This window comes from Juglans regia, chromosome 1 (genome assembly GCF_001411555.2).
Source record: "Juglans regia cultivar Chandler chromosome 1, Walnut 2.0, whole genome shotgun sequence".
NCBI lineage: Eukaryota > Viridiplantae > Streptophyta > Magnoliopsida > Fagales > Juglandaceae > Juglans > Juglans regia.
Genome location: NC_049901.1, coordinates 43,062,366 through 43,090,164, shown reverse-complemented (window position 1 = coordinate 43,090,164; position 27,799 = coordinate 43,062,366). Strand labels below are relative to the sequence as shown.

The following is a 27,799-nucleotide window of genomic DNA, read 5'->3' as shown; positions in this document are numbered from 1 at the left end:
ATTAAATACAAAAAGAAAATCGCCCTTTTATTTTGTGCGCGCTCTCTCTCCCTCTCGTAGATGGTTACTCATCATCACCCTCCCTAAAATCCCCCCCATCTTCCCAAAATCTTCCTCCCGCCAATTCCCTCCACAGAACCAAAACCTCTCTCCTTTCAAACCACGCTCACTCGCCCAAACTTCCACTTTCCCCGGAAACTCTCACCTTTCTCCATCAATATTTCCCCTTTCGCAGAAACCCTAACCATCCCTTCCCACTCCCAAGACCCCAGGGTCTTAGCAAAAGGATGCCGTCCCTCGCCTCCCCAGGCAAAATCCTCCGATTAGAGCTCGAGAACTTCAAGTCCTACAAGGGCATCCAGACAATTGGGCCCTTCTACGACTTCACGGCGATTATTGGCCCCAATGGCGCCGGCAAGTCCAATCTCATGGACGCCATTAGCTTTGTCCTCGGCGTACGCACAGGACAGCTCCGTGGGGCGCAGCTCAAGGATCTGATCTACGCCTACGACGACAAGGAGAAAGACCAGAAGGGCCGCCGAGCCTTTGTCCGTTTGGTCTACCAGCTTGGGAACGGCTCGGAGCTCCACTTCACGCGGACCATTACGAGCTCTGGTAGCAGCGAGTACCGGGTCGACGGGACGACCGTGACTTGGGATATCTATAATGCCAAGCTCAGGGATCTTGGGATTCTAGTCAAGGCCCGGAATTTCCTGGTCTTTCAGGTTTATTTCTTAAACCTCTGTCTGTCTTTATCATTTTTTGATTTGACATATTCTTTCCGTTTTAAGTATTTTGAGGGCTGCGAATAATACCCATGTTCCATTGAGTGGAGCCCATTACTTATAAACGGGGTTGTGGTATTGGCTTTTCTGGGTTTGTTCAACATTAAGGTATGAATGTATTGGGTTTTAGGTGTTTTTAGGGGTTATCCTTTGTAATTGGGCTATGCCTTTCTTTTCTTATGAATAAAATTCCTTGACTACCTTTTAAAAAAGGTGTTTTTAAGGGTTATACCATCCTCCGTATTTTTGAATGTTACTTGTTTTGTTGTTTATCTTTTGTAATTCGGCTTATATGTCTTAAGTTGGTATGAATGTATGACTGTATTGTTTAATATTGTAGTACTTGTATAAAAAAAAATAAAATGTTTGACTTTGTAGTATGAAAAATATTATATCTAAAATGGATTATTTGTATTTTTAGGGGCCAAAATATATATATATTTTTTTTGATAAGTAATCAAGCAGTTTTATTCGTAATAATAGGCAAAGCCCAAGTACACAGGAAGTATACATGTGAAATACCTATCTATAACTGTACAACCGTAAGAAGAAAGTCATGAACATTGAGTCCATTACAAACAATAGCCCCCACCCAAGAAAATAAAGTTTTAAAGAAAAAACGTTTAAGCTTCTCCATCTAAACTAACATGTTCATTTTTATTAGATACATCTAATTTAATTTGAATATATTGCTTAATATTCATATATCTGATTAAATTGGTATGAATTTATTGTCTTAAAATACCATTCAACATCGTGGTATATATCTCTATCATACCATCATATCATAATTTTGCATAGAAGCAGTTTTATTTGCACTGCAGACTCTCTTTGCCTTATGTAGTTGTTTTGGGAAGAAAAAAATGACTGCATTTTTAGGGAGTTGAGTTGCTTACTTTTGAGCCGAAATCCTTAATTTTACAATCTTTGAACCAGTGGTAAATTGTATCTGCTGGCTCTTTTTCTTTATGCACATACATCGTTGATTGAGTACCTTTGATAGCAATTCTTTAGGGACTTATATATATATATATATTTTTATCAAACTTTTATAGGATAATAAGGATAGGCAATAGCCCATGTACACATGAATTTTTTTTTGATAATTAATAAGAGTTTTATTACCAAGAATAGGCATAGCCCAAATACACAGGAGGTATACAAGAGGAAATACCTACATACAGTAGCTAAAAAGACAGAACAGACTAAAATAAATCCAGAATATATCTTCACCATTCATTACAATAGCCTTAGCCCAAAAACATAAAGTTTTGAAAAAACATTCCCTAATTTCTTCCAGCGATTGTTCTTTATCTTCAAAACATTTTCCATTCCTCTCTAGCCATAAACACCACATCAAGCACAAAGGAATCATTATTCATATGGCTTCAATACGCTGATTCCTCTCTACACCTCTCCAACAAACTAGTAAATCCCTCTCTAAATGATATCTCCATAACCATTTTCCAAAACGAGCTTTATTAAAAAGCCTCAAATTTCACACTCCCAAACCTCCACTTGAAATCGGTTGACATACCTTATCCCAACTCACCAAATGATATTTTCTTTCCTCCCCTTTAACCCCCCCACAAGAAATTCCTATAACTCTTTTCAATTTTAGTAGAAACCCCAGCCGGCAAAGGAAAGAGAGAAAGGAAATATGTTGGAAGATTAGTCAATGTACTCTTTACCAAATTGATTCTACCCCTTTTAGACAAATATAACTTTTTTCAGCTGGCTAAGCTCCTCTCAATCTTCTCAATCACCCCATCCCAAATCAAAATAGATTTGTGCGGAGCGCCTAGGGGAAGACCAAGTTACCTTAGAGGCAACGATGATATCTTACACCCCAAGATATTAGCCAAATTTGAAATATTTGAAATTGAGCCCACTAGAACAATTTCAGACTTGGTTAAATTAATTCTAAGGCCCGAAACAACTTCAAAACATAATAAAAGAGCTCTTAAAGACCGAAGATGTTCTTGATTAGCTTCGCTAAAAATTAATTAGTCGTCGGCAAAAAGGAGATGAGAGACTTTTACACTACTCCGAGAATAACAGCCCACCCCAAAACCCGACAAAAAGCTACCTCCCACCGCCGCTTCAATCATTCTACTCAAAGCATCCATGACAAGAACAAAAAGGAAAGGCGATAGTAGATCTCCTTGTCTCAGACCATGAGAACTATTAAAGAAATCAACGGGTTGCCATTCACCAATATGGAAAATCTCGGCGTAGAAATACAATGCTTAATCCACATATGCCACTTCTCACCAAAACCATATTGCCCAAGTAAATACAATAGAAACTCCCAACAAACATGGTCGTACGCCTTTTCCATGTCCATTTTAATCAAAACTTCAGATTCACCCATTTTAGTAGAAGGGGTAGAAGGGTATTTTAAATTTGAGCATATGTGGCTTAAAACTGACGGTTTTGTAGACATGGTCAGACAATGGTGGACTTCGTACAGTTTCCAAGGCTCTCCAAGCTTCATTATGACAAAAAAGTTGAAAGCACTGAAACAAGACTTGAAGCAATGGAATGAACAAGTTTTTGGCAATGTGTTTCAGCAGAGGCGCTCTCTTGTGGAGGAGCTACAGGGCCTGGAAGGCGAGGAGGAGGCTAGAACCCTATATGAACCTGAAAAAACTCGCAAGAGTCAGGTAGTTGTTGATCTTGAAAGGTTAACTTTGATGGAGGAAATTTCTTGGAGATAGAAATCAAGGGTACTTTAGCTTAAGGAGGGGGGATAAATGCACTAAATTCTTCCATAGGATGGCTAACCCTCACAGGAGGAACAATGCTATTGATATACTCATGATAGATGGGGCAACTTCTACGGATCAGAGGGTAATAAAAAATCACATTGAACAATACTATTAACAACTCTTGTCTGAAGAGCACAATTGGAGACCGGAAGTGGATGGTTTGTCTTTTTTCTCTTTAGACCAACAGAGCGTAGAGTGGTTGGAGAGACCATTTACAGAAGAGGAAATGTGCAATGTTATTAGAGGAAGTGTGCAATGGGATTCTTTCAAACTTGTTGGGAGGTGGTCAAGGAAGATATTATGCAAGTTTTTCTTGAATTTCATACTAATGCTAGGTTTGAAAAGAGTCTTAATGCCACCTTTTTAGCCCTCATTCCTAAAAAGGTGGGGTCTAGGGATGTGATAGACTATCGTCCCATTAGTCTTGTGAATAAGGTATACAAGATTCTATCCAAAGTATTAGTGAACATATTAAGCTTGGTGGTGGAAAAACTAATGTCAAAGTCGCAAAATGTGTTTGTCAAATGTAGACAAATCCTTGATTCGGTACTTATTGCAAATGAAGTTTTGGATGGTCGATTGAAATCTAGAGAACCCGAGCTACTTTGCAAGTTAGACATGGAGAAAGCATATGATCATGTCAACTGTAAGTTCATTATTTACTTACTTGGAAGATGCGGTTTTGGGGGAAAATGGCAACAATGGGTTGAATTTTGCATCTCTTCAGCTCGTTTCTCTATCTTGGTAAATGGCTCACCGGTTGGTTTCCTCAATTTCTCTTGCGGCCTGAGACAAGGAGATTTGCTTTTTCCTCTACTTTTCTTATTTGTCATGGAAGCTCTCTGTAAGATGATTGAGGGCCTGGTGGACAGTGGGTTGCTCCATGGCTTTACGGTGGGGAATGGTGACCTTAACATCTCTCACTTGTTATTTGCTGATGACACGCTCATCTTTTGTAGTGCACACCTTGGTCAGGTTCAAGCTTTGAAGGCGCTACTCCTTTGTTTTGTTGTTGCGTCAGGGTTAAGTATCAATCTTACAAAGTCGGAAATGGTGCCAGTGGGGGCTATCCCCAATGTGGAGAATCTAGCTACTATCTTGGGATGCAATATATCTTCGCTTCCTATGAAGTATTTTGGCTTACCTTTGGGTGTCTCATTTAAATCTGAAAGGATGTGGAATGATGTGGTCGAAAGGGTGGAGTGCAGATTGACTGCTTGGAAGAGGTTATACCTGTCGAAAGGCGGTAGGTTGATTTTGATTAAAAGCACTCTTTCAAACTTATCCACCTACTTTTTGTCCTTGTTCTCGATTTTCACAAAGGTAGCTAATTGCATTGAGAAGTTATAAAGAGATTTCTTGTGGAGTGGATTGGAGGAAGAGTTCCAATTCCACTTGGTTAATTGGTCAACAGTTTGTACTCCAATTTCTGGGGGTGGTTTGAGAATTCGCCACTTGATGAAATTCAACCAAGCTCTTTTGGGTAAGTGGTTGTGGAGATACCAAAACGAAAGGGAGGCCCTATGGAAGTCTGTTGTAGATTCATAATTCGGGGAAGTTTGGGAAGGATGGTGCTCAAATGAGGTATGAGGCACTCATGGAGTGGGGTTGTGGAAAAACATTAGGAGCCATTGGGGGACCTTCCGAGGACATGTACACTTTGTTGTGGGTGATGGTTTGCGTTTTTGTTTTTGGTTTGATAAATGGTGTGGTAGCCATTGTCTACGAGATTCCTTCTCTGTTATCTTTGCGCTCGCTAGAGAAAAGGAGGCATCAATCGCCGACCTTTTGGTTTTTTCAAATGGCACCCCTCAATAGAATATTGACTTCATTAGGATAGCCCATGATTGAGAGTTGGAGCCTATCACAAAGTTCTTTGCGGCATTATATTTTGCAACTTTTTCAGAGGGCACTGGAGACAAAATGCATTGGAATCATTCTAAGAAATGTATTTTCTCTGTTATTTCTTTTTATCAAAAGCTTACGAACTCTAGTATGTCTACATTCCCATGGAAGAGCATATGGTAGATGAAAGCTCATTCAAAAGCAACTTTTTTTGTTTGGACACGATTCTCACTACAGATAATTTTAGGAAACGACGGGTTATTGTCCTAAATTGGTGTTGTATGTGTAAGAAGTATGGAGAGTCAGTTGATCATCTGTTGTTACATTGTGAGGTGGTCAAGGTTATGTGGGATGATTTTTTCTCGAGGGTTAGATTGTCTTGGGTTATGCCCTGTAGATTAGTGGATTTCCTCGCAAGTTGGAGAGGACTACACAGTGATTCTCAAGTAGTGGCAATTTGGAGATTGATACCAATATGCATGTGTTGGTGTATTTGGAGGGAGAGAAATGCTAGAAGTTTCGAAGATCAAGAGAGAACAATTGATGAGCTAAAACTTTTTTTTTTTAAGTCATTGTTCTTATGGGCGGGGGCCATCGTTTGTAACGAATATAGTGTCCATGATCTTCTTCTTTCTATTGTAACCTCTAATTAGGCTTTATTCATGTATTCTTCTTGTGTACCTGAGTTTTGCCTATTTCTATGAATATAACATCTTCGATTACCTATAAAAAAAAAAAATTCTATAATCCAAACATTCATTAGCTATTAAAACTGAGTCTAGTATTTGTCTCCCTCTCACAAAGGCATTCTTTGACTTCAATACAATCTTTTCCATCACCACGCTCATTCGATTAGCTAGCACCTTAGATATTATCTTGTAAACCCCATTAACCAAGCTAATTGGCCTGAAACCCCGCATAGTCGCTGCCCCCACTTTTTTAGGAATCAAAGCTATAAACGTAGCATATAAAATTTTCTCAAATTTCATAAAAGAATGAAATTCTAGAAAAACCTTCATAATGTCTTCCTTCACTATGTCCCAACAAGCTTGGAAAAAAGCCATAGCAAACTCGTCCAGACCCAGAGCCTTGTCTTTTGCCATTCCTTTAACAACATCAAGCATTTCTTCTTCTTCAAAAACTCTCTCTAGCCATTCTGCACGCACTTGGTCAATAGAATAAAAAAATAAGCCATCTAGCTTTGGTCTCCACGAATATTCTTCCTTGAACAACTTCTCATAATTCGAGGACCAATTCACTGCCCCACTCACTGCAATAGACGTGTGTCATGTACTTGGCACAAAATCAAGATCTAAGAAGAGCAGAGAGCTAAAATGTCTTACTTGGGTAATCAACTATGATGATAAGGGAGGTACTTCAAGTTGAGGGAGGACCAGAGGGAAGAGAGAACCAATTGTATATTGTCAGTAGGACCAGTGCGTTAGGGAATTTACAATGGCTTGGTATATGGCCAAAATCTGGTTTGATGGGATAGGCATTGGTGCACTGGTGGTGTTTTGGGGCAGGCTCATTTTTGGGCTTAGGCTAGGGCTTCGTTAGGTTCATTTTCCTAGATGGGTGGTTTGTTGTTGGGCTAGGGCTTTGTTGGGTTTATTGTTTCTCGTATCTTTTTTGCACCTCAACTATGTGTTTTCTCTTGTATACATCTAGTGTACTTGGCTATGCCTATTGGTATTAATAAATTTTTACTTATATAAAAAAAACAACTTCTCATAAAATTGACTGCATGTTCCTTGATGGCCTCTTGATCCGAAAGAATATTTTCACCATCTTGATAACTTCAATTGCATTATTACTTCTATGAGAGTTCGCCATTTAATGAAATTTCTTTGTACACTTATCACCTTCCTTTAACCAACGAACCCGAGATTTCTGCCTCCAAGAAATTTCTTCCATTAAAGTGATATTTTCCAGTTCAGCTATCACCCCTTTTTTCCTCTCCAGTGAGATACTTCTTCATACTCTTCTTATATGCTTATGTCTCCCCTTTTATGATGAAAAATTTCAATTCTGTTAAAAAAACATATGAATACCTTCCTAAGAACTCATGTTGTATAAAGCAAATCAAAGGTTTCAATAGGGTTAAGCCTCCACAGAGACAGTTGTAAGAACTTGCACCGGTCTTAGGTCATGATAGTCTGGTTCAGATCAGTTTGTTGCAGGGATTACTTAATTGCCTGAATAAGCATTCTTTTCTTGCTGCTGATTTTGGGTTGGATATGTGATTTTCTTGGAAGGTGATGCTTGCTCCTAATAGTGAATTGACTTTGTTGTGTAGGGTGATGTGGAGTCCATTGCATCTAAAAATCCTAAAGAGCTTACTGCACTTCTTGAGCAGATATCTGGGTCTGATGAACTGAGGAGAGACTATGATAAATGTGAAGAAGAGAAAGCCACAGCTGAAGAAAAATCAGCACTTACTTATCAGAAAAAAAGAACAATAGTGATGGAGAGAAAGCAAAAGAAAGAACAAAAAGAAGAAGCAGAGAAACATCTACGCTTGCAAAATCAATTGGTGCGCATCATACGGTTCTTTGTGGGGTTCTAGTTAGGAATGTGTGCATATTCATCCATGCATGTCAGTTTACTTTTATGTGTATGTATATTTTATTGATTGGATAAACAGCTCGTTGTCATAGTTTCCGTAGTTCCTCTTTAGCATTGTACGTTTGTCATTTCCTTGGCCTCCATAATCTGTAATGTTCATCTGGTTCTTACTATATTAGTTTTCTTAAAAGTGCTTTTGGGTGAAGTTGAATGAAGACTGGGCAGTATCCTCACGAGAGGGCCTCATCCTTTCATCTGTGTACACTAATAATATTCCGGAAAAAGTTTTCTTACATAGCTTTGGAAACCCAGTAAATTTCATGTTAGTTCTTCATATTCGAATATAGGCTGACCTAATGTCTGGTTTCCACAGTTCTAGTCTTTAAGGGTGCAGGTTTGTTTTTTGGTTAAGAAGATCTTTATTAATAAGCTCAAAAGCACAATATACAAGAGAGACACCTAACTAGTAGAAGAAGTCTTTAAGGTTGCAGTTGTGTAAGATATATGGTTGCAAATTGAATAATCCTTAATAAGCTTTCTTAAGCCCGCAAGGTGGTTTTTACTTGTGAAAAGAGCACAACAGGGAAGATTTTTTGTAAGCATATTAGGAAAGATTATGTCTTATGTGGTGCCTTTGGATGGAGGGAAAGGGTCGATGCTTTTAAGACCAGGAATGTTGCTTGGATGAACTCAAGAGGGTTTTCTTCAACACTTCGTTTTTATGGGCTAATGCCATTGTTCTCAATGGGGCTAGCTTTCATGACTTTCTCGTATCCATTTATAGTCCTTAACTTGTAATTAGGCGTCTCATTGTATACCTCTTGTATACTTGGACCATGCCTTTCTTCCTTTCAATTAACTTTATTTTACCTGTCCAAAAGAAAATGTTAGGAAGTATTTCAAAGTGTTTCATTTTTATGCTACCTATAAAAAAAGTGTTTCATCATCACCCCCGGGATTAGTCGGGACGTTGTTCCCGGATATCTAGTGCCAATAAAAAAAATGTTTCATCATTCTTCTTTACTACTGTAATTAAATAAGTTTCATACTCTTTGTTTAGATGGTTTTCAAAAGCTCTACTTTTTGGTTGTTGTTCCTTGTTTTCCTATAATAATTTGATATGAATTTTAGTTAACTTACTTCTTTTGATAAGTAATTTTAGTTAACTATCTCTCACAGGCAGATACATGCATGGCCAATCTAGGCTTGGTGCTGAATGCCTATATTGATACATTTATATTATGGTCATATCTAAGTATACAAGTATACTCATCACTTGAATGAAGAAACCGTGGAATTTTATCGAAAGTAGCTTCAGGCTCAAAACATTTGTCTTAAAGATTGCGTTATTGTTCTTCTCAATGTCCTATGAATCTTCTAACTGCAGAGTTCGCTATATACCTTATATGTGATATATTCCTTCATTATCATCCTGTTTCTTATCCTTCAGAAATCTTTGAAGAAAGAACACTTCTTATGGCAATTGTCCAATATAGAAAAAGACATTGCAAGGACAACTGAGGAGCTTGAAGACGAAGTGAAAAGCCGCGAAGATGTTATAAAAGATCTAGAAAAGTATGAACGTGAAGCAGGTAAAAAGAAGAAAGAGCAGTCGAAATATTCCAAAGAGATTACACAATTGGAAAAGAAGATTGCTGAGAGGAGTAATAAACTTGACAAGAATGTGAGTCTCTCAATGTTTTGGCATTTTATTTTTGGAGGGGGAGGGTGGAGGGTTAACAACAATTTTTCACTGTAGGTTAGACATAATAGTTCTGTTCATGTATCATATATTATTTGCCGATATGCCTTGTGTGAATTTTGGTGCTGACCATGCTTATATGTTTTGTTTTGATAAGTAATTGAATATTATATTAAAGATTGCGAAATATGATGCATACAAGAGGAACACCTAATAAGAATTAGGAACTCACCATGCCTATATGTTGCATGTGGTATGGGGTCAGCAAGTAGATCTAAAAAAATGTGGTTATCATTTAACAAATGTGATAAAAATGGAATTTGTGAATGAATACTACCGCCATGACAGCACTGATCCATGTCCTTTTTGTTTTTTCCTTTTTCTGCACCTAGTTACCTGTGATTTTTTTTTAAATTCTTGGTCCATTTTAGGAAATAGGATTAGTTGCTACACTTGAAGAGGGGGAATCCTCTTTGACATGTGTGTTTGTTGGGATTGGTTTGGCATTTAGAATTAAATGTTTTCAATGATACCGTTAATTAAGGTTTGAGATTTGATGGATGGAAGCGTAGGTTGAAGTAGTTGTACTGGACACCTATATAGTTATTTTTTTGTGAAGTAATCGAAGATTTTCTTAAAAATTCAAAAGGTATAGCCTGAGTACACCTTCTATGTACTTCTTTATTAAACTTAATGAAGCAAAGCTTGGTTAATATAGCCTAAATGTTTAGTATGATTGTTTTTTATTCTCATTGGTACTGTGGCACATATGTGCCACATCTACGTAAATAGAAGAAAATATTGTGGAATCTGTGACACATCTCCTGATTATTACTGATGCTTTGTAATTTGGCTGATTATTTGGAGTTCATGGTTTTTAAGTATTCATATTCATTTTTTCTTGTGTGTACTCAATGGAGCTTGTTTTAATGATTTATTTATATCCCTTTCCAGCTCCCATGTTAAGTAACTAGGTGTATTCTGTTTGTATACCTCCTGTGTACTTGGGCTATGCCTATTTACTTCTATTAATAAAATGTTTCTTATAAAAAAAGGATTCATATTCATTTTCTCAAGTGCTTTTCTTTTTCCCTGTTTGTAGCAACCTGAGCTTTTAAAACTAAAGGAGGAGATGTCTCGTATAAATTCAAAAATCAGGAAGTTCCAGAAGGAACTTGATAAGAAAAAGGTTGAAAAGAGGAAACATGATCGCGATATAGTAGAGCTAAAGAATGGCATACAGGATCTGACTGCGAAGCTAGAAGATTTACAAGCAAAAGGTTGTGATAGTGGTGAAAAGCTCAAGTTGGATGACAATGAATTGAGGGAATATTTTCGAATGTAAGTACTCCTTTCTTCCATTGCTAATACATTTTGTTATTATAGGTTCTTACTTGCATGGTGGTTGGAGGATAATTTTATAAGAGAACTCAAATGCATGTTTTCTCATATTTGAATCAGGCTTGCACTTATTTTGAACTCAAGTGCATGTTTTCTCTCATATTTGAATCATGCTTGCACTTCTTTTCCTATATTTTTCTTCATGGAGTTGTTGATGTATGACAGAGTTAAGGTTTACCGTCGGTGATTAAACCATTGAATTTAGAAGGTGCAGTTTCTCATAATGAGTATGTTGATTGATGTATACAATTCTCCAAGAGCCATGCTACGTATCTTGAGGCTGAAAAGAAACTCATATAGGTTTTCTGGATAAGTAAAAGATTATTCGGAGGGAAGGGGCAACATGCATGTGATACTATGGAACCAATGCAATTAGGTAGCGTTGGTGGTGCATCTGTCACTTGTTTATTTCATATGAGAGTGTCTTCAAAAGTGAACGGAAAAGTTGTAATGCCTAGATTTAATATAGGAAGGTGGTGAATGAGATCCCACATTGCATGGAAGGGAGAAGTTTTGTGGTTTATTATGATTCTAAGGGACCGCAATGGTAGCCTCGAGTAGTCTGTTTAGAGTACAAATCTAGACATGTATTGGACTTTCCTTTGGTCGTTACAAAAGTTGAGCATATTGAAGATAATTGAAATGTTCATCATTTGTTGAATGAAGAGGGAATTATTGTTGCAATGAATTGAATTTGCATTCTGTATACTATTCCTTGGGTTGTGCCTTTGGCACTCATTAATTAGGATTTTTTACTTAGAAAAAAAAACTGTTTTTGGGTGGTTGGGTTTGTGTGTCCGGGGTTTCCTCCCTAAGGGTGGATTGATGGAAGGGCCATTGTCAGAATAGCTGTTTATGGGAATCTAAGTCAAACAGGCTCTGCATTGCAAAAAACAAAAAAACATGTTTATGTGAATCTAAACCAATTGGAATTCCTCGTACCTGTTCCCAGTTTGTGTAGAGTATGGTGAAGGGAGTCCAAATGACCATTTTCTAGAGTTAAGCATAAATTACATTCTGACTCCCTTGGTTCCATATTTCCAGGTAGGGTTTGATGTTGACAAGATTTGTCTCAACTCAAATATTGGTTGAGGATGCCATAGTGTAACGACAAAAGATGGTGGCTTGCTGTTTCTTTCTTCTTTGGCTTAATATGGGATGAAACTGATTTTGTTGTGTATTCTCCCATCTTTTTTTCATTTCTTTTCTACTTATCACAAAGTGACAAATGCTTTTAGGACAGAATCTTTTTAGAACTTTATCTTTTCATTGTTGCTGGCTTAGATACATTTTTTGGATTTTAGATGATTCCCGTATGATTGTTTTTGGTCAAACATAGGTTGTACTGCTGGTTCCTTGATTCCTTTTGAAGGCAAAAAGTTCTTTAGTGTGTCTTTTACTTCAATGGCAACTGCAGTGTGTGCCTATTAAGAATCGTGTGGCAAACTATTTGTTTTGAGGAACTGGTTGAGGTTGTAATGTGGTTTTTCATTATCCATAAGCATCCTAGAACAAATCAAGGCGCTGTGCTAAGCAAAGTTTCTTGTTGGCTGGAATTGGTTGTGCAATGGCATTCTCTAGCATTGTCCATGGTTTTGGTGAGTGAAGTTTTGCGTAATTGTTCGTATGTATTTAGTATGTTTTTCATGTGGGCATTTCACTTGTTGATGGCAGTCATGCATAATTGTTATTAGATAGATAAATTCCAGAAACTACCGTGAATCTTGTCAGTTGGCAGTAGGTGAATAGATTGGTCTGTGGTAGTTTACCCTCTAGTAGTTTTTTCCATAGCAGCTGCATATCATATTGCTTGCTTCCTTCCTTGCCCGATAAAAAATAGATTACTGAAAATCTTTCTACTTCTTTATTCTACATAACAAGATAGCTTATCTATGAATTTTCTGTTTTTTTAAGAGGCTTTTAATTCCTATTGGAATGCTGATGTTACAGTAAGGAGGATGCTGGGATGAAAACTGCAAAGCTAAGAGATGAGAAAGAGGTTCTGGACAGACAACAACATGCTGATACTGAAGTTCAAAAGAATCTGGAAGAGAATCTTCAGCAGCTTAAAAATCGAGAGCGTGAACTGGACTCACAGCATGAACAGATGCAAGCAAGACTGAAAAAGATTTCTGATACATCTGCGAAACATAAGGCTAACCTTGAAGAACTTAAGAATCAACTACGTGCGATGCAAGACAAACATCGAAATGACAGGTATGTGGTTTGTTGGTGTACTTGTTTGGTTGATGCTTTTTTAAAGACAGAGCCTTTTCCCTTTTAATATATTCATTTGATTAGTATATTCTTTTTACCTATCAAAAAGAAAAATAGTATATTCTTTTTAGCCTATGGCTTGTATATCTTTTGCCATCTTCTGTGTGTTCCTTAGATTTGATCTTTTCTATTGACATTTTCTTTTCTTCAAACTTTATGCCTATTCATTTCTTTTGCCCTTACAGATCTAAATATGGAAATTTGAAAAAAAGGCTGACTGAAACAGAAGATCAACTGCGTGAATTGAAGGCAGATAGATATGAAAATGAGAGGGATGCCAGGTTGTCTCAAGCAGTTGAGACTCTCAAACGCCTGTTTCAGGGAGTCCATGGTCGCATGACAGATCTTTGTAGGCCAACGCAGAAAAAATATAATCTTGCCGTTACTGTGGCTATGGGTAAATTTATGGATGCAGTAGTAGTAGAGGATGAAAATACGGGAAAGGAATGCATCAAGGTACTAAAATAATTTTCTAATTTGTTGTTTACCCGGTTGCATTGGCCTTTAAGTTATTGATGTGACCACTTATTTTACTTCCATCAGCAGTTTTTTGTGTTTGGAAGGAAACTTAGCAAATATAGCTGGGAAATAATATTTATATAACCATTTGGGCTTACTGAAAACCAATACCTCTTGATCCCCCTTTTCTTTTCAAGATGATGGTACTTAATTCTATTCAACTGCTTTCCAAGGTTACTTTCAAATATGGTTAGCTGAAAGGCATAACTTTCCACTGATTTCTTAATAACTCAACTTTGGTCTATCATTTATGTAGGAGTTGATTGAGATTATTGAGTTGATTTATGTAGGGTCTTAACTTTCAAATAAATTTATCAATTTAACTTTTATTGAGTTGATTGAGATGATTGGATCTGTGAATAACAATACAACTGTCAATTCTCTTGCTTCTCTATAGTACTTGAAAGAACAAAGGCTACCTCCTCAGACATTTATACCTCTTCAATCAATTCGTGTGAAGCCAATAACTGAGAGATTGCGAACATTAGGCGGTACTGCAAAGCTGGTCTTTGATGTAATCCAATATCCTTTGATAAAACTTGTTTACTTTTACTTATACATGCTGCCAGTCGTACTTTCATGCATGTTGTCCTGTTCATTGACATAAATCTTGTTTGATATCTATTTATACTACACTATGATCTTAATTTGATGGTACCCACCCATGGGTAGCCCAAGTGGTAAGGGCGAACTTGTGTGCATGAGCCCCATGTCACAGGTTTGATTCCCTCTGGGATCAAAGTGCGATTTAAGTGGGAGGCTATGGCGGTGGGTTGTTGTGTTAGTCACCCTATGCGTTTAGGTTCCATGGGTAAGTTCTAAGGGCTTTGCCGTGGGGGTTGTTCCCCCGTCATAAAAAAAAATGATCTTAATTTGATGGTGAGTTCAGCACCCATTGCAACTTTGTTATGATTCTGTGCTCCCATAACTTATGATCTGTTTTGTATATTGCCCCTATATTTTCCATTTCATCCAGAAATACTACATGTAGTACAAGAGTATAAATGAATGCCTAGAGTTTGTGAACCTTAACCACTACACGTTTGATCCTGCCTTGGAGAAGGCGATTCTTTTTGCTGTGGGAAATATTCTTGTTTGTGACGACCTTGCTGAGGCAAAGGTTCTAAGCTGGAGTGGTGAGAGGTTTAAAGGTAATTATGACTTTACATTATTTACTTGTTCCATCTTATCAAATTGATTTTGGTTTAAAACTTAGTTATTTATGCTTCAATCAGTTGTGACTGTTGATGGAATTCTGCTCACTAAGTCTGGAACGATGACTGGTGGTTCAAGTGGTGGAATGGAAGCAAGGTCAAACAAGTGGGATGATAAAAAGATTGAAGGTTGGTTCACCTGTGACAATTTCAAGTCAAGCATGGGATGATTTAAGTGTTGAAAGTTTATTTTGGAGTTTGCCTGTTGCATTGCTGTTACTGTCCTGTAGGATGTCAGAAATTGAAGGAACAACTCGAGTTGGAGTTGGAAGAGCTTGGTTCTATTAGAGAGATGCAGGTAAAAGAGTCTGAAGCATCTGGGAAAATTAGTGGACTAGAAAAGAAGATTCAGTATGCAGATATCGAAAAGGTAACTTCAGTAACTAATTTATACGTTATGTTCTCTGTTACTCTGACGTGGTTACCCACTTGTACCTGTACCCAGATCCGGATCCTTGTCCCTGTTCCCAAAGTTTTAAATGTTTGGTGAATCAAATACTCTGACTCGGACATGTACTCGTATTCGACACTTGAGCCCACGTCCATGTAGCATACACACTAAATATATTCCCTTATGCAACTTGAGTCTTTTACAATTAGTTTGGATTGCTGATTTGCCTTTGTCATCCTTTAAGTCTTTTTATGTGGTGGCACCATGTATTTGACTTCTGCGCCCCTCCCCTCTTTAATATTTTATTAGGTTCTCCAGGGCAGTTTTAGTGACCCATTCTATGCAAGTGCCAGAGCCTTGTGGAATGGCTTTTTTGGTAGAGTTGACTTGATTTGGATTATGCTCAGAAGAATAGTAGACCTCTTTGCCAATTGGGGAGGAATATGGGGTAGTTGACGAATTACTTAGTGTGAAAGATGGTTCCTATCTATCCGGTGTGATGTTTTTTGAGGGAAAGGAAAAAGAAATTTTGAGAATCATGAACTGATGATAGGAGCTAAAAGTTTTCTTTTTATGTACTTTGTTCCTTTGGGCAGCTGCTATAGATTTTAATGAGCTGAGTTTTCATGATTTTCTTGGATCTTTTTTCTATATCTAATTAGGTATTCGTGGTTTACTTGGGCTATGCTTTTGCATTTGTTGGTGATACAATTTTTCTATTACATTTGAAAAAAGAAATCTTATTTATACTTCTGAAGAAAGAATTATTTAAAATTACTTGCGGAAGATAATCTCTATATGTTATTTGGTATTGCCTGTTCCCATCCAGGGATACACTTCGTAGTCAAAAGTTATCATAATGGTAAAAAATATCTGTTTACATGAGCTTAGAATTTTTTTTTTTCAATACTTTACTCCATTGGTTGATTGTAATTGATTTTCATGGCATGACCATCCATGAATTCCTTGTATCACTAAACCAGCACGCTTAGGCGTTGCTCTTGTGTATGTCCCGTATACTTGGTTTTTGCCCACTCTTTTGATCAATAAAAATATGTTTACCGATCAAAATAAAATTTTGTTTACTAAAAAATGATGAGTAGTTCAAACTGATACACTGTCAATTCCTTTTAACTGGGTCATATTGGAGAAGTGGTTATGGTGCTATGCTAATGAGAGATAGCCTTTGAAGAATGGTAATAGAGCTGAAATATGGTAGTTCTCGGAATGATAATAAGATTGAAGAGATTTGGTGTTAAGGCTATTTATTGATCTTCAGCTATGGTTTAGCAAATGCCATGGGTGGAAAAACATTTTGTATGTGTCATTTCAGCAAGTTGCATAAGCTGATAAGGTTTTGTTGGTTTTGGTTGTGCAAATACTAGACGTTGTACTTTGGTAACTCTTTGTTTTTATTTTTGTGATTAAAGCACCTTGTGGTAGATTGATTATCTCAAAAATTCTCTTCCAGCGAAGCATCGAGGACAAACTTGCGAATTTGCGGCAGGAGAAGCAGAATATTGAAGAAGAAATCAATCGTATAAATCCTGAACTGCTGAAAGTAATGTCATGACAAATATCACTCTCCATCTAGGCTGTTGTTGTATATCTCTTCACCCAACTGACTGCAATTGTTTTTGTTTTTTGCATGCAGCTAAAAAGTGCTGTTGACAAAAGGAGTGTTCAAATTAAGAAGCTGGAGAAGAGGATCAATGAAATTGTTGACCACATCTACAGAGACTTCAGTGAATCTGTTGGGGTGGCAAACATTCGTGAATACGAAGAAAATCAACTAAAGGCTGCACAGAATATTGCTGAAGAAAGGCTTAGTCTGAGTGGCCAGCTGGCAAAGTTGAAATACCAGTACGTTCTTTTTTTTTTTTTCCTCTGTTCATTCTGCTTTATTAATTGGTATTCCTGTTTTCATTATGATGTACATAGGATTGGTGTACATTATGCATGTAAGCATTGATGCATGCTTGTATTTCATACTGGCATACAAATACATGTCTACAGGCATGTGTATGTGCTCATATGTTTAGATGTATGCTCTCATGCATTCATGCATGAACACATACATGCCTGTTGTTTGTATATTTTGCTAAATTTCTGATTGAAAAAAAATTTTATATTCTGCTGGACGCATGTGTTGAACATGAAAAGTCCAACGACAAGAAACTTGTATGGCATTCATTTTGTTGATTACTACCCCCCTCCCCCCCTTCCAAAAGTACAATAAAAAATAAAAATTGTGAAAGCTTTACAAGTGTTTTGATTCATTACAATTTGTCCTATTGCTAGTGCTGGGAATATTCCTTATTGATGATTCTTCAATTTTTGTGATACCCCATTTTGATAAGGGTAAGTGATGTATGAGATCCCACATTGCTTGGGAATGAGAAATTCTTGCTCTTTATAATGTTCTAATAATTGTGTCATTGACAAATTCTTTTGGAGTATAGACCATGTGGCTTGGACCTTCTATTGAGGTGTTACAAATGGTATTAGAGCCTATCTCAACTAGAAATATTCCCAATTGAGTGGTGCCACCTACGACGGATTGGCTCGACGATAATATCGGGAATATAAGGGTGGAGATTGTGATATCCCGTTATGATAAATGTAGGTGGTGCATGAGATCCTACATTGCTTGGGAAGGAGAAGTTTTTGGTCTTTATAATGTTCAATAGGGCTCCACTTGTATTATTGACTAGTCTTTTTGTAGTATAGGCTATGTGACTTGGGCCTTCCCATTGGGTTTTTTTTTTAAATTTTTTATAAGTAATAATTTATTCAAAGAAATAGGCATAAATCCAAGTACACAGGATGTATACAAATGAAACACCTACAACTTCCACAAACGAAATGAGACTGACACCTAGTTTAAGTTTATGGTGTTTTTTTTTTTGTTGGGGGGGGGGGTGTTTACAATTTTGTTGCGAGTTCATGGTATAGTTTAAGTTTATATGGGATGATCTGAACAAAATCCTAGTTTAATCATTTGAGTAATGCGGATTTCATGTCAATCCTTGCAATTGTCACTTGTATCTCGATTATATATATATATATATATAATTTTTTTAATTATGTCCGACCCTCGTGAAGGTCCCCACAATCCAATAAGAGGGGGGGAAGTGATCAGAGCATAGTAGAGGGAGACGTTTTTGGCACAAGTTAGGAAAGTGGGCCTCCCACGAAGGGGAGACAATAAATCTGTCTAGCTTGGACCAGGCCCTCCCATTAGACCAGGTGAAGTCTCCTCCCGCCAAAGGTAAATCAACCAAATCCAGCTCAAAAATTAGAGTTGAGAAGTCATTCATGGTTGACCCGATACTAGAGTCCACCGACCTTTCACTCAGGAATTGAGTGGTGTTAAAATCTCCTCCAATACACTACGGTCCATCCCACCAACTACACAAACCTGCAATCTCATCCCATAAAAGCCTTTTGTTACTGTCGACATTAGGCCCATACTCCCTGAAAACCCCACCCGAAACCATCATCCACATTTGTGAAAGAGCAAGCCACCAAAAATTCACCAACAGACTCTATTAGATTAACTACTCTCTTATCCTACATCACTATAGTACCTCCTGAGGCCCCTTTGGAAGCTAGGTAGACCCAACCCGTATGGGAGCAACCCCACAAACTTCTGATTATGTTCTTGCTACAATCTTCAGCTTAGTCTCCTGTAAGCAAATTACATCAACCTTCCATTCCCGAATTAGATTTTTCACCCGTGAGTGCTTGTTCTGGTTGTTCAGCCCCTAAACATTCCACGACAGAATTTAGGTGTCATATGGCACCAGATCCCGATCAGATTTGTTTCCCGAGGGCACTATTACTTTATTTTGAAGCTGTTTCCGGTCTTAAGGTGAACTTATCTAAGTCTGAAGTGGTACTTTGGCTTGGTCCATAATCTAGGAGAATTGGCTGACATATTGGGCTGCAGGGTGTCATCCTTGCCTATGAAGTATATCGGTCTTCCTTTGGGGGCTTCACACAAGTCTAAGGCAATGTGAGATGGAATTGTTGAAAAGATTGAATGTAAATTGGCAGGTTGGAAGTAGATCTATTTGTTTGAAGGTGGTAGAATCACCCTAATCAAGTGTACACTATCTAACCTACTAACATATTTCCTAGCTTTACTTTCCTTACCTGCAGGGGTGGCCAATAGATTGGAGAAAATTTTTCGTGATTTCTTGTAGGGAGGTTGTAATGACCCGAACCAATAATTATAAGGCGGAATATTGATAATTTTTATTAGGCTTAAATTATATTTAATGAGCTATATTGGATAAGCCTACGAGCGATAAATTATTAAGGTTGATTAAAAGTTTTAATTAGACTCAATAACTAGGTTAAATCCCATTTGATATTTATTGAACGAGTTAGATTCATTTTAAAATTTAAAGATCGGCTATTAGAAGTTTATTTCAATTTAAAATCATCACTGATTGAAGTTCCTTACACAGTCTCAGTTACTCCCAATCCTACATTAAATGAACTACTAGAGTATTTTTTAATTTCAAACAAACTAGGATTACACTTTTAGAATCCTTTTCACCTTAAAATTCCTAAACCCATACCATCCTATTAATAGTCTCATGCACTGTAAGTGCACCTACCTCTTCAAGCCTATGCTTTTTGTTTTTAGCTCTCTTTTTATTTTCAGCATGCCGTAGCCTCATCTCCCCCCACCATGAAACATAGCAAGGCCACCATTGTCTCTTCTTCCCTCCTAATCACAACCACTGTCGTCCCTTTATCGCATCGTGATCGATTTTGTATCGAAAATATTTGGAAGCAACACTACAAGGTAAATAATTTGATCATAAATTAGGATTAACATACGTTAGCTAGCTATATATATTATTATTAAAGCAGCTAGTTCTTTAGAAGCTAATGTTTATGTACCACACATGTCATGATATTTGCAAGCACGTCATTTTTTATGTTTCATTCCGCATATTATAGTTATGTATATATTATGTATCTCATGCATCTCGCGTCGCATAAGACACGTAAGCTATCTTAAGTTCAAGTGCAAGATAAGTTCAGATCAGTTTAATCAGATGACCATTCAGATGCATGGTACCAATGCAGTTTCAGGGTGGATGTGCAAGCCACAGACTCAACCGTGGTCCACCATAGTATGCCAGAATACTATCAGCGACTCCTTGTGACCGCGGAACGTGGGGCCAGTGCACAACCTCAAACACAAGGTTAAGTGTGTTGGTCAGTTAGATCAATCAAGGAAAGAAAGCTATGATGGAATACCTAAAATTTTTGAATGCTGGGATGATATAACTCAGGATTCCTTACACTAATTGTTACATGGATTGAATGCTTATATCTAAGTCTATGCAATTATGGAACTTTGATGTAAGCAGGCTCCTGGCTTGTCAGTGATTTGCTCTACTGTGCGTTTATTTATTTACAGGCCTGTCCAGGATTGGGAAATTGAAGAGGTTACTGATTTTTTTAGATTGTTGTATTCAGTGGATATTAAAAGACATGACAAGGATCAAATGTTTTGGAGATATACAGCGTCTAAAAATTTTTCTGTTAGATCATATTATAAGATGTTGTCTGATCAACATTACATTTCTTTTCCTTGGAAGAGTATTTGGAAGGCTCATGTTCCGTCAAAGGTTGCTTTTTTTGTATGGACAACAGCAATTGAGAATATTCAAACTATTGACAATCTGAGAATGCGTGGAATGATTGTTATGGAGTGGTGCTTCATGTGCAAGAAAGATGTGGAATCAGTGGATCATTTACAGATTTACTTCTACATTGTGATGTGGGTAAAGTGTTATGGGATGGTGTGTTTAGAAGATCCGGACTCACCTGGGTTATGCCAAAATCAGTGGTAGATTTACTTGCATGTTGGACTAGACTTCATACTTGCTCTCAAGTGGCAGTTGCGTGGAAGATGATTCATTTGTGCATTATGTGGTGCATTTGGTTGGAAAGGAATGATATGTGTTTTAATAATAGGGAACACAATGTAGAAGAACTCTGGAAATTTTTTATGTGTTCCTTGTTTTGTTGGTTTTCAGCTATTGTACTTAATGGAGGGCTGTCCATGAGTTTTTGTCCTCGTTTTTCTAGTATTAGAATGTATTTAAGCGTTTCTTTTGTATACATCCTGTGTACACGGGCTTCACCTATTGCATTTGATGAATACAATTTTTACTTATAAAAAAAAAAATTATTTACAGAAGACCAATGTGGCAAAGGTGAAAGTATTTAATTGGCGTTCCGAATCTCTAGACTCAAGAAGTAAGGTGAGAAGGAGAATGGAATAGGGTAGGTATGGAATCTTCTTTTAATCAAGTTGTTAACCTTCTTTTGTTTATCTAGGATGCATTAGTGGCTTATTGCCCTAGCCTGGGACCATATTTCATGCAATAATTTGGATGATAGGTGGCACTTGTAAACATTCAACGAATCTGCTTGAATATCAATAACAAGGCAATGCCTATAGTATTTTTCTTAAAGCTTTAAAATTTACATTATTTGCATGTTGTGTTGTTGTTTACATAATTTTCTCAGCTTTCCATAACTTTTTCTTAGCTCATACATCTATTTACTGCAAGAACATGTCATTTGTCTTTTAAAGTTCCAAAGAGTAGCGTTAACTCAATGTTAATGTTTAATGTAATATTTGTTTAGCTGCTTGGGCACTTACCCAGAATTACATGTGCTCGTACCTTTTATTTTTGGCCAGGTTGGAGTATGAGCAAAACCGGGACATGGAATCGCGAATTAAAGAGCTGGAAGCTTCTATTAGTGCTCTAAAAAATGATTTAGAACAGGTTAAGGATAAAGAGGATAGAGCCAAGTCATCAGCCGAGGAAGTTACTGGCGAGGTCAGTCAATATAAGGAAGAAGTACAAGGTACAGTTTTGCTTCCTAAGTTACTGATGAGATCAATCAGTCTAAATTTCATAGCCTTCCTGCATCTGAAAACTTGCTCTATGCTTTCTACAAATTCCAGCTTTGTTTCATAAATACTACATTCATGCAATACTTTGAATTTTAGATTGAACATCTATAGATCATAAAATCAAGCAACTGTACTGTAATCAGGCTATTTAAGTAGAAATCATCCCTATTGTACTTAAAGAACCTCCATTTCTTTTAATCAGTAGAAATCATCCCTATTGTACTCAGTTACTTAATCACCATGGATAACCTAAGGAGAATGGGGAATCAGTGGATTATTTATTACTGCATTGTGAGGTGACAAGAGTGTTGTTGGATGAGGTTTTTAGAAGAATTGGTGTGGCTTGGGTTATGCCTTTGAGGGTGTTGGATTTAATAGCTTGCTGGAAGGATATTCAAGGCTGTCCCCAAGCAGCTGCAGTTTGGAGGATGGTTTCTTTGTGCATTATGTGGTGTATTTGGTTGGGAAGGAATGATCGGTGCTTTGAAGATAGGGAGTGCAAAATGGAAGAACTTGGGAACTTTTTTGTGCACGCCTTATTACTTTGGTTTTCAGCCATTATGCTTAATGGAACTACTGTTCATTACTTTCTGTTTTTAATTTCTGGTTCCTAGAATGTATTTAGGTGTTTTTTTGTGTACTTCCTGTGTATATGGGCTTTATCTACTTCATTCGTATCAATAAAATTTTCATTTTACTTGTCAAAAAAAAAAAAAAAAAGATAACCCAAGGAAACATCATATTATTGTTATGGATTGGTGCTGTATGCTGCGTAGAAAGGGAGTGGAGAGCATGGACCACCTCCTACTCCATTGTGAGGTTGCTGGCGCTCCTTAATTGGTATGATTTCTTTAGCATAGTTGGTTTAACATGAGTTATGTCTAGAAAGGTAGTAGACCTCCTTGGCACCTAGAGAGGATTAAAAGGCAGTATACAAATTGCAACTGTATGGAAGATGGCTCCCATTTGCCTACTGTGGTGTATCTGGAGGGAAGGAATGATGCAAGGAAATTGTGAATGAACATTGGATGAACTTGAAACTTTCTTCTATAAAACTTTTCTTCTTTGGTCAATTGCTATAAGTTTTAATGGACTGAGTATCCATGAATTCCTCTTATCAGTATCTACTTCCAACTGTCTTTCTTTTGTGGATGATCCATGTACTTGGGCTTCTCCTATTTTTTATTTTTAATAAAAAATAACTTGGTAGAAAATAGCGTTAGAGAATAACAAGAGCTTTACCTAACAGGATTTGTTTTTGGCAAAACTCAAGGAAAAACACCAAGAGTGGTTGGGTATGAATCTTGATGAATTTGTTGTGAAAGATCGGATCTTGCACTGATTTTGATGATAAAACCATTAAAAGAGGTTGTGGAAATCCATTATAAGATGATTAGAAAAATTGAAGAAAACTCACCTAGATTACCAAATAGAGGCCTGTAGCTAGGGTTTATGTTGATGAAGGAGAAGGGCTGTGAATTTGTAATTGGGGGCTGGAAGGGGGCAGCGGCATGGGGAAATTGTGGCTGCTTTGAATAATTGGTGTTAGGGTTCTATCTATAAGAAGATTTAAGGTTTTCTTGGGTTACATCTAGACTGACAAAAAGCTGCGTTTTTTGTGTGGACAGCTTCCTTGGGTAAGATCCTCACTACTGATAATTTGAGGAAACGGAAGGTGATCATCGCAGATTGGTGTTGTATGTGTAGGATTGGGGGAGAATTTGTGGACCATCTTCTTCTACATTGTGTGGTAGCCTGAGGGTTATGGAATGAGGTTTTCAGCATACTAGACTTAAGTTGGGTCATGCTGGAGACAGTAGTGGCGGTATTGGGCAGTTGGACAGACTTAAGAGGCAATCAACAGATAAAGGCTATATGGAAGATGATCCCCATCTGCATCATGTGGTGTCTATGGCAGGAGCGCAATGAACGGACATTCGAGGACAAAGAGAGATCGATGGAGGAGCTTAAAGCTTTCTTTATTAGAACTCTTTGTATTTGGGCCAGCACCATTAATTTTAATGGCCTAGACCTTCATGATTTTCTTGTTTCTATTGCTCCTACGTAGTTAGGGCATTCTTTGTTCTGAACGAGGCTTTCCCTATTCTTTGATTAATATAATTTATTTACTTATAAAAAAAAAGGATTTTATTTTCCTATAGGACTATGTTTCCAAGAAATAAATCTTTCAAACAAATTCTAATATCCCTAAGACAAACTTTTTGCCAAATTAAGAGAGAGAAAGTGGTTGTAGCTTTGAAGACAGCTGATGGCCACAACAGAGAAACTCAAAGCTTTCTTTTCTAATATACCCCATTAATGGATGGCTGCCCTTTCATGTTCACCTAGCTTCCAGATTTTCTTTACTTTTTGTACTTCTTCAAATTAGGTTATCTTATGTAAGTCTGCGCTTACTGGATAGTGGTTTTTTTTAATCATTAACAATATATCTAATAAAAAATATCCAAAGTTTTAGCGTTTTCTAGTTATCAAATAGGGTGACAGATTTTATTAAATAAGAAAGCCTTTGTTCAACCAAGATTTCTAATTTTTCTTGCACCCCTTTTTGGATAATCCTAATAGAACTAGGTTTAGTCCTTGGTATATCATCGTTTTTTTCTTTTTGAAAGAAATTTGGTATATTATCGTTAAAAATAAACAAATTTTCTAACACTTCTTTGAAGCTCCCATAAAATAGGACCTAGAAATTAAAAATAAAAAGATACAAAAATTAACAAATTTCCTAAATGTTTCCTTAATAAAGTCATGGGTATGATAACAGTAGCTGGTAGCCACTGTTGCTTTTTAGACTAAAATATTTGGACATAAATAAGTTCCAAATTTTGGTGTGGATCTGCTTCTAATTCCTTAATATTACTTTTTGCCGTTGCTGTCAATAATTTGTTAACAGGTTATGTGATATTTTCTTCTCTTCCTACACTTTTCAGAGTGGAAAACTAAGTTGGAAGAGTGTGAGAAGGAGATGCAGGAATGGAAGAATAAGACCTCCAAAGCTACAACGAGCATATCGAAAATTAACCGCCAGATATCTTCTAAAGTAAGTTTCTGATGGTCTTTTTTTTTTCCTTTGCTCGTGTTAATGAATTCAGAAGCCAACTCACATTTTATTGACTTTACAGGAGACACAGATTGAGCAGCTGAAGTCACGGAGGCAGGAAATAGTAGATAAGTGTGAATTAGAACAAATAAGCCTTCCAATGGAGACAGGATCCTCAGCAGAAGGCCCCATCTTTGATTTTAGTCAGCTAAATAGATCGCTTCTGCAGGATAGGAGACCTGCTGATAGAGAGAAGCTTGAGGTTGAATTTAAGCAAAAAATGGATGCCCTAATATCAGAAATTGAAAGAACAGCTCCAAATCTGAAGGCTCTAGACCAATATGAGGCTCTGCAAGAAAAGGAAAGAGCTGTAACTGAAGAGTTTGAAGCAGCCAGAAAAGAAGAGAAGGATAAAGCTGATAAGTTCAACTCAGTTAAGGAGGAGAGGTACTAGTTATGATATGTTATTATATATCGAAAATTAATACCCTACAGTTTTGGCAAGACTTGCCAACTCTAAGATTGAAAGTTGGAATGTTAGACGTTAAACTTTTCCTAAGCTGAAGAAGGAATTTGGATTGTGTAGGGGGCTGTCCTATCTAAACAAATACAGCCCCTCTCTCTATGTGTAACATTTGTCACTTTATGTAGAATTAAAACAGATATGGGTGCATGATTTGCATTTTCCCATCAAAGGAATGGAGCTGATTTTTTTTTTCCATTGTACAGGTACAAGTTGTTTATGGATGCTTTCAATCACATTTCCAACAACATTGATAAGATTTACAAACAATTGACAAAGAGCAACACACACCCATTGGGTGGGACAGCGTATTTAAACTTAGAAAACGAAGATGATCCATTTTTACATGGCATCAAGTACACTGCTATGCCCCCAACAAAGCGTTTTCGTGATATGGAACAGCTATCTGGCGGGGAGAAGACTGTTGCAGCACTTGCATTACTTTTTTCCATCCACAGGTATGCCTTCGATGTACTTAATTATTTTTATTTTTGTCACACAGGTATTCACAATATAAGCATATGTGCAGGCATGTGTGTTACAAAATATTTCCCATGGAACTTTCCAAGATGTGTAGATGGCCTACTTTATAATTTTCTATATCCGCTTGGGTTGTGGAGTGTCAAAATACTCAAACTGACCATCACGGTTCAGCCACTTCTCATTATCAACGTAATCACCAATCTTTACAAGGAAAGTAGATATTATGCTATACACAGACAAGTCTCACGTATTCCTAATATTTGGCATCTATACATGGTAAATATATTCTGTACAGCTAATATTAACACAAAGATAAATATACATGTAATAGTCAACATTCCTAAATTGTATATTTATTCCTAAATGGTATACGTTAACATGGAGTTCGGAATTTCTTAGCTAATTTGCAATTGACTTCAATCCATAATTGCCTTTGGATTAGGATCTAAATACATGGAATTATGGTTGAGGGTATGGCATCACCCTTAAATCTAATTTTTTATATTCTTTTTTTATGGGCGTTTTGACTTGTTTTCCACTTTGCGTGTTTCTTCTTATGGCTGTTACTTGCTGTGCTGCTCTTTGCTATGTTCTGTTGCAAAAATACAGTCCTGACGGCTGACAGAAAGCAGTCTTGTTATGAAAAAAATTTAATAACCTACATTGATTAATGGGATTTCTCTTTCCTCCGGATTGTTTCAGTTATAGGCCTTCACCATTTTTCATACTGGATGAAGTTGATGCTGCACTGGATAACTTGAATGTGGCCAAGGTTGCTGGATTCATTCGATCAAAATCATGTGAAGGAGCGAGAGGTAATCAGGACGCCGAGGGAGGCAATGGATTTCAAAGCATTGTGATATCACTGAAAGACAGCTTTTATGATAAGGCTGAAGCTTTGGTTGGCGTTTACAGGGACTCTGAGAGGAGGTGAACTTCATTGCATTTTAATATTGAAATGAATAATTACGTGTGGGATGCATTTTTTCCCCAATCACTTCAAGCAAATTAACTTGTGACATGGCGATTATGCTTTTTGCAGCTGCTCGAGAACTTTGACATTTGACCTGACCAAATACCGGGAGTCATAGAGGTGCAACTAACTGCTCGGGATGATCAATTGCTTCTTATGTAAATAATTTAGTCACACCTTATTCCTAAAATTACTGTATGACTAATTTCGTAGTTGTAATCTTACTAGGCATTTTAAGATTCACTGATGCTGGATGTATTCTGTCTGTAAATCTGCTTTAAAATGTTACTCATGCTAAGGCAATCTGAAAAATATGTAGGATAATCTCGAGCCA

At 37.1% G+C, this 27,799-nt stretch overlaps 1 protein-coding gene across 1 annotated transcript; it reads left to right on the top strand.

Moving 5' to 3' along the window:
- Positions 1 to 35: 35 nt before the first annotated feature.
- On the top strand, positions 36 to 27,799 carry LOC108995972 (structural maintenance of chromosomes protein 1). Its single transcript, XM_018971664.2, has 18 exons — positions 36 to 725; positions 7,701 to 7,937; positions 9,420 to 9,653; positions 10,774 to 11,012; positions 13,023 to 13,289; positions 13,535 to 13,805; positions 14,266 to 14,390; positions 14,910 to 15,019; positions 15,104 to 15,211; positions 15,313 to 15,452; positions 16,945 to 17,034; positions 17,128 to 17,336; positions 22,210 to 22,379; positions 25,377 to 25,486; positions 25,569 to 25,933; positions 26,216 to 26,467; positions 27,195 to 27,422; positions 27,535 to 27,799. The coding sequence occupies exons 1-18, from the start codon at positions 288 to 290 to the stop codon at positions 27,581 to 27,583; spliced, it is 3,642 nt and encodes a 1,213-aa protein (XP_018827209.1). The 5' UTR covers positions 36 to 287; the 3' UTR covers positions 27,584 to 27,799.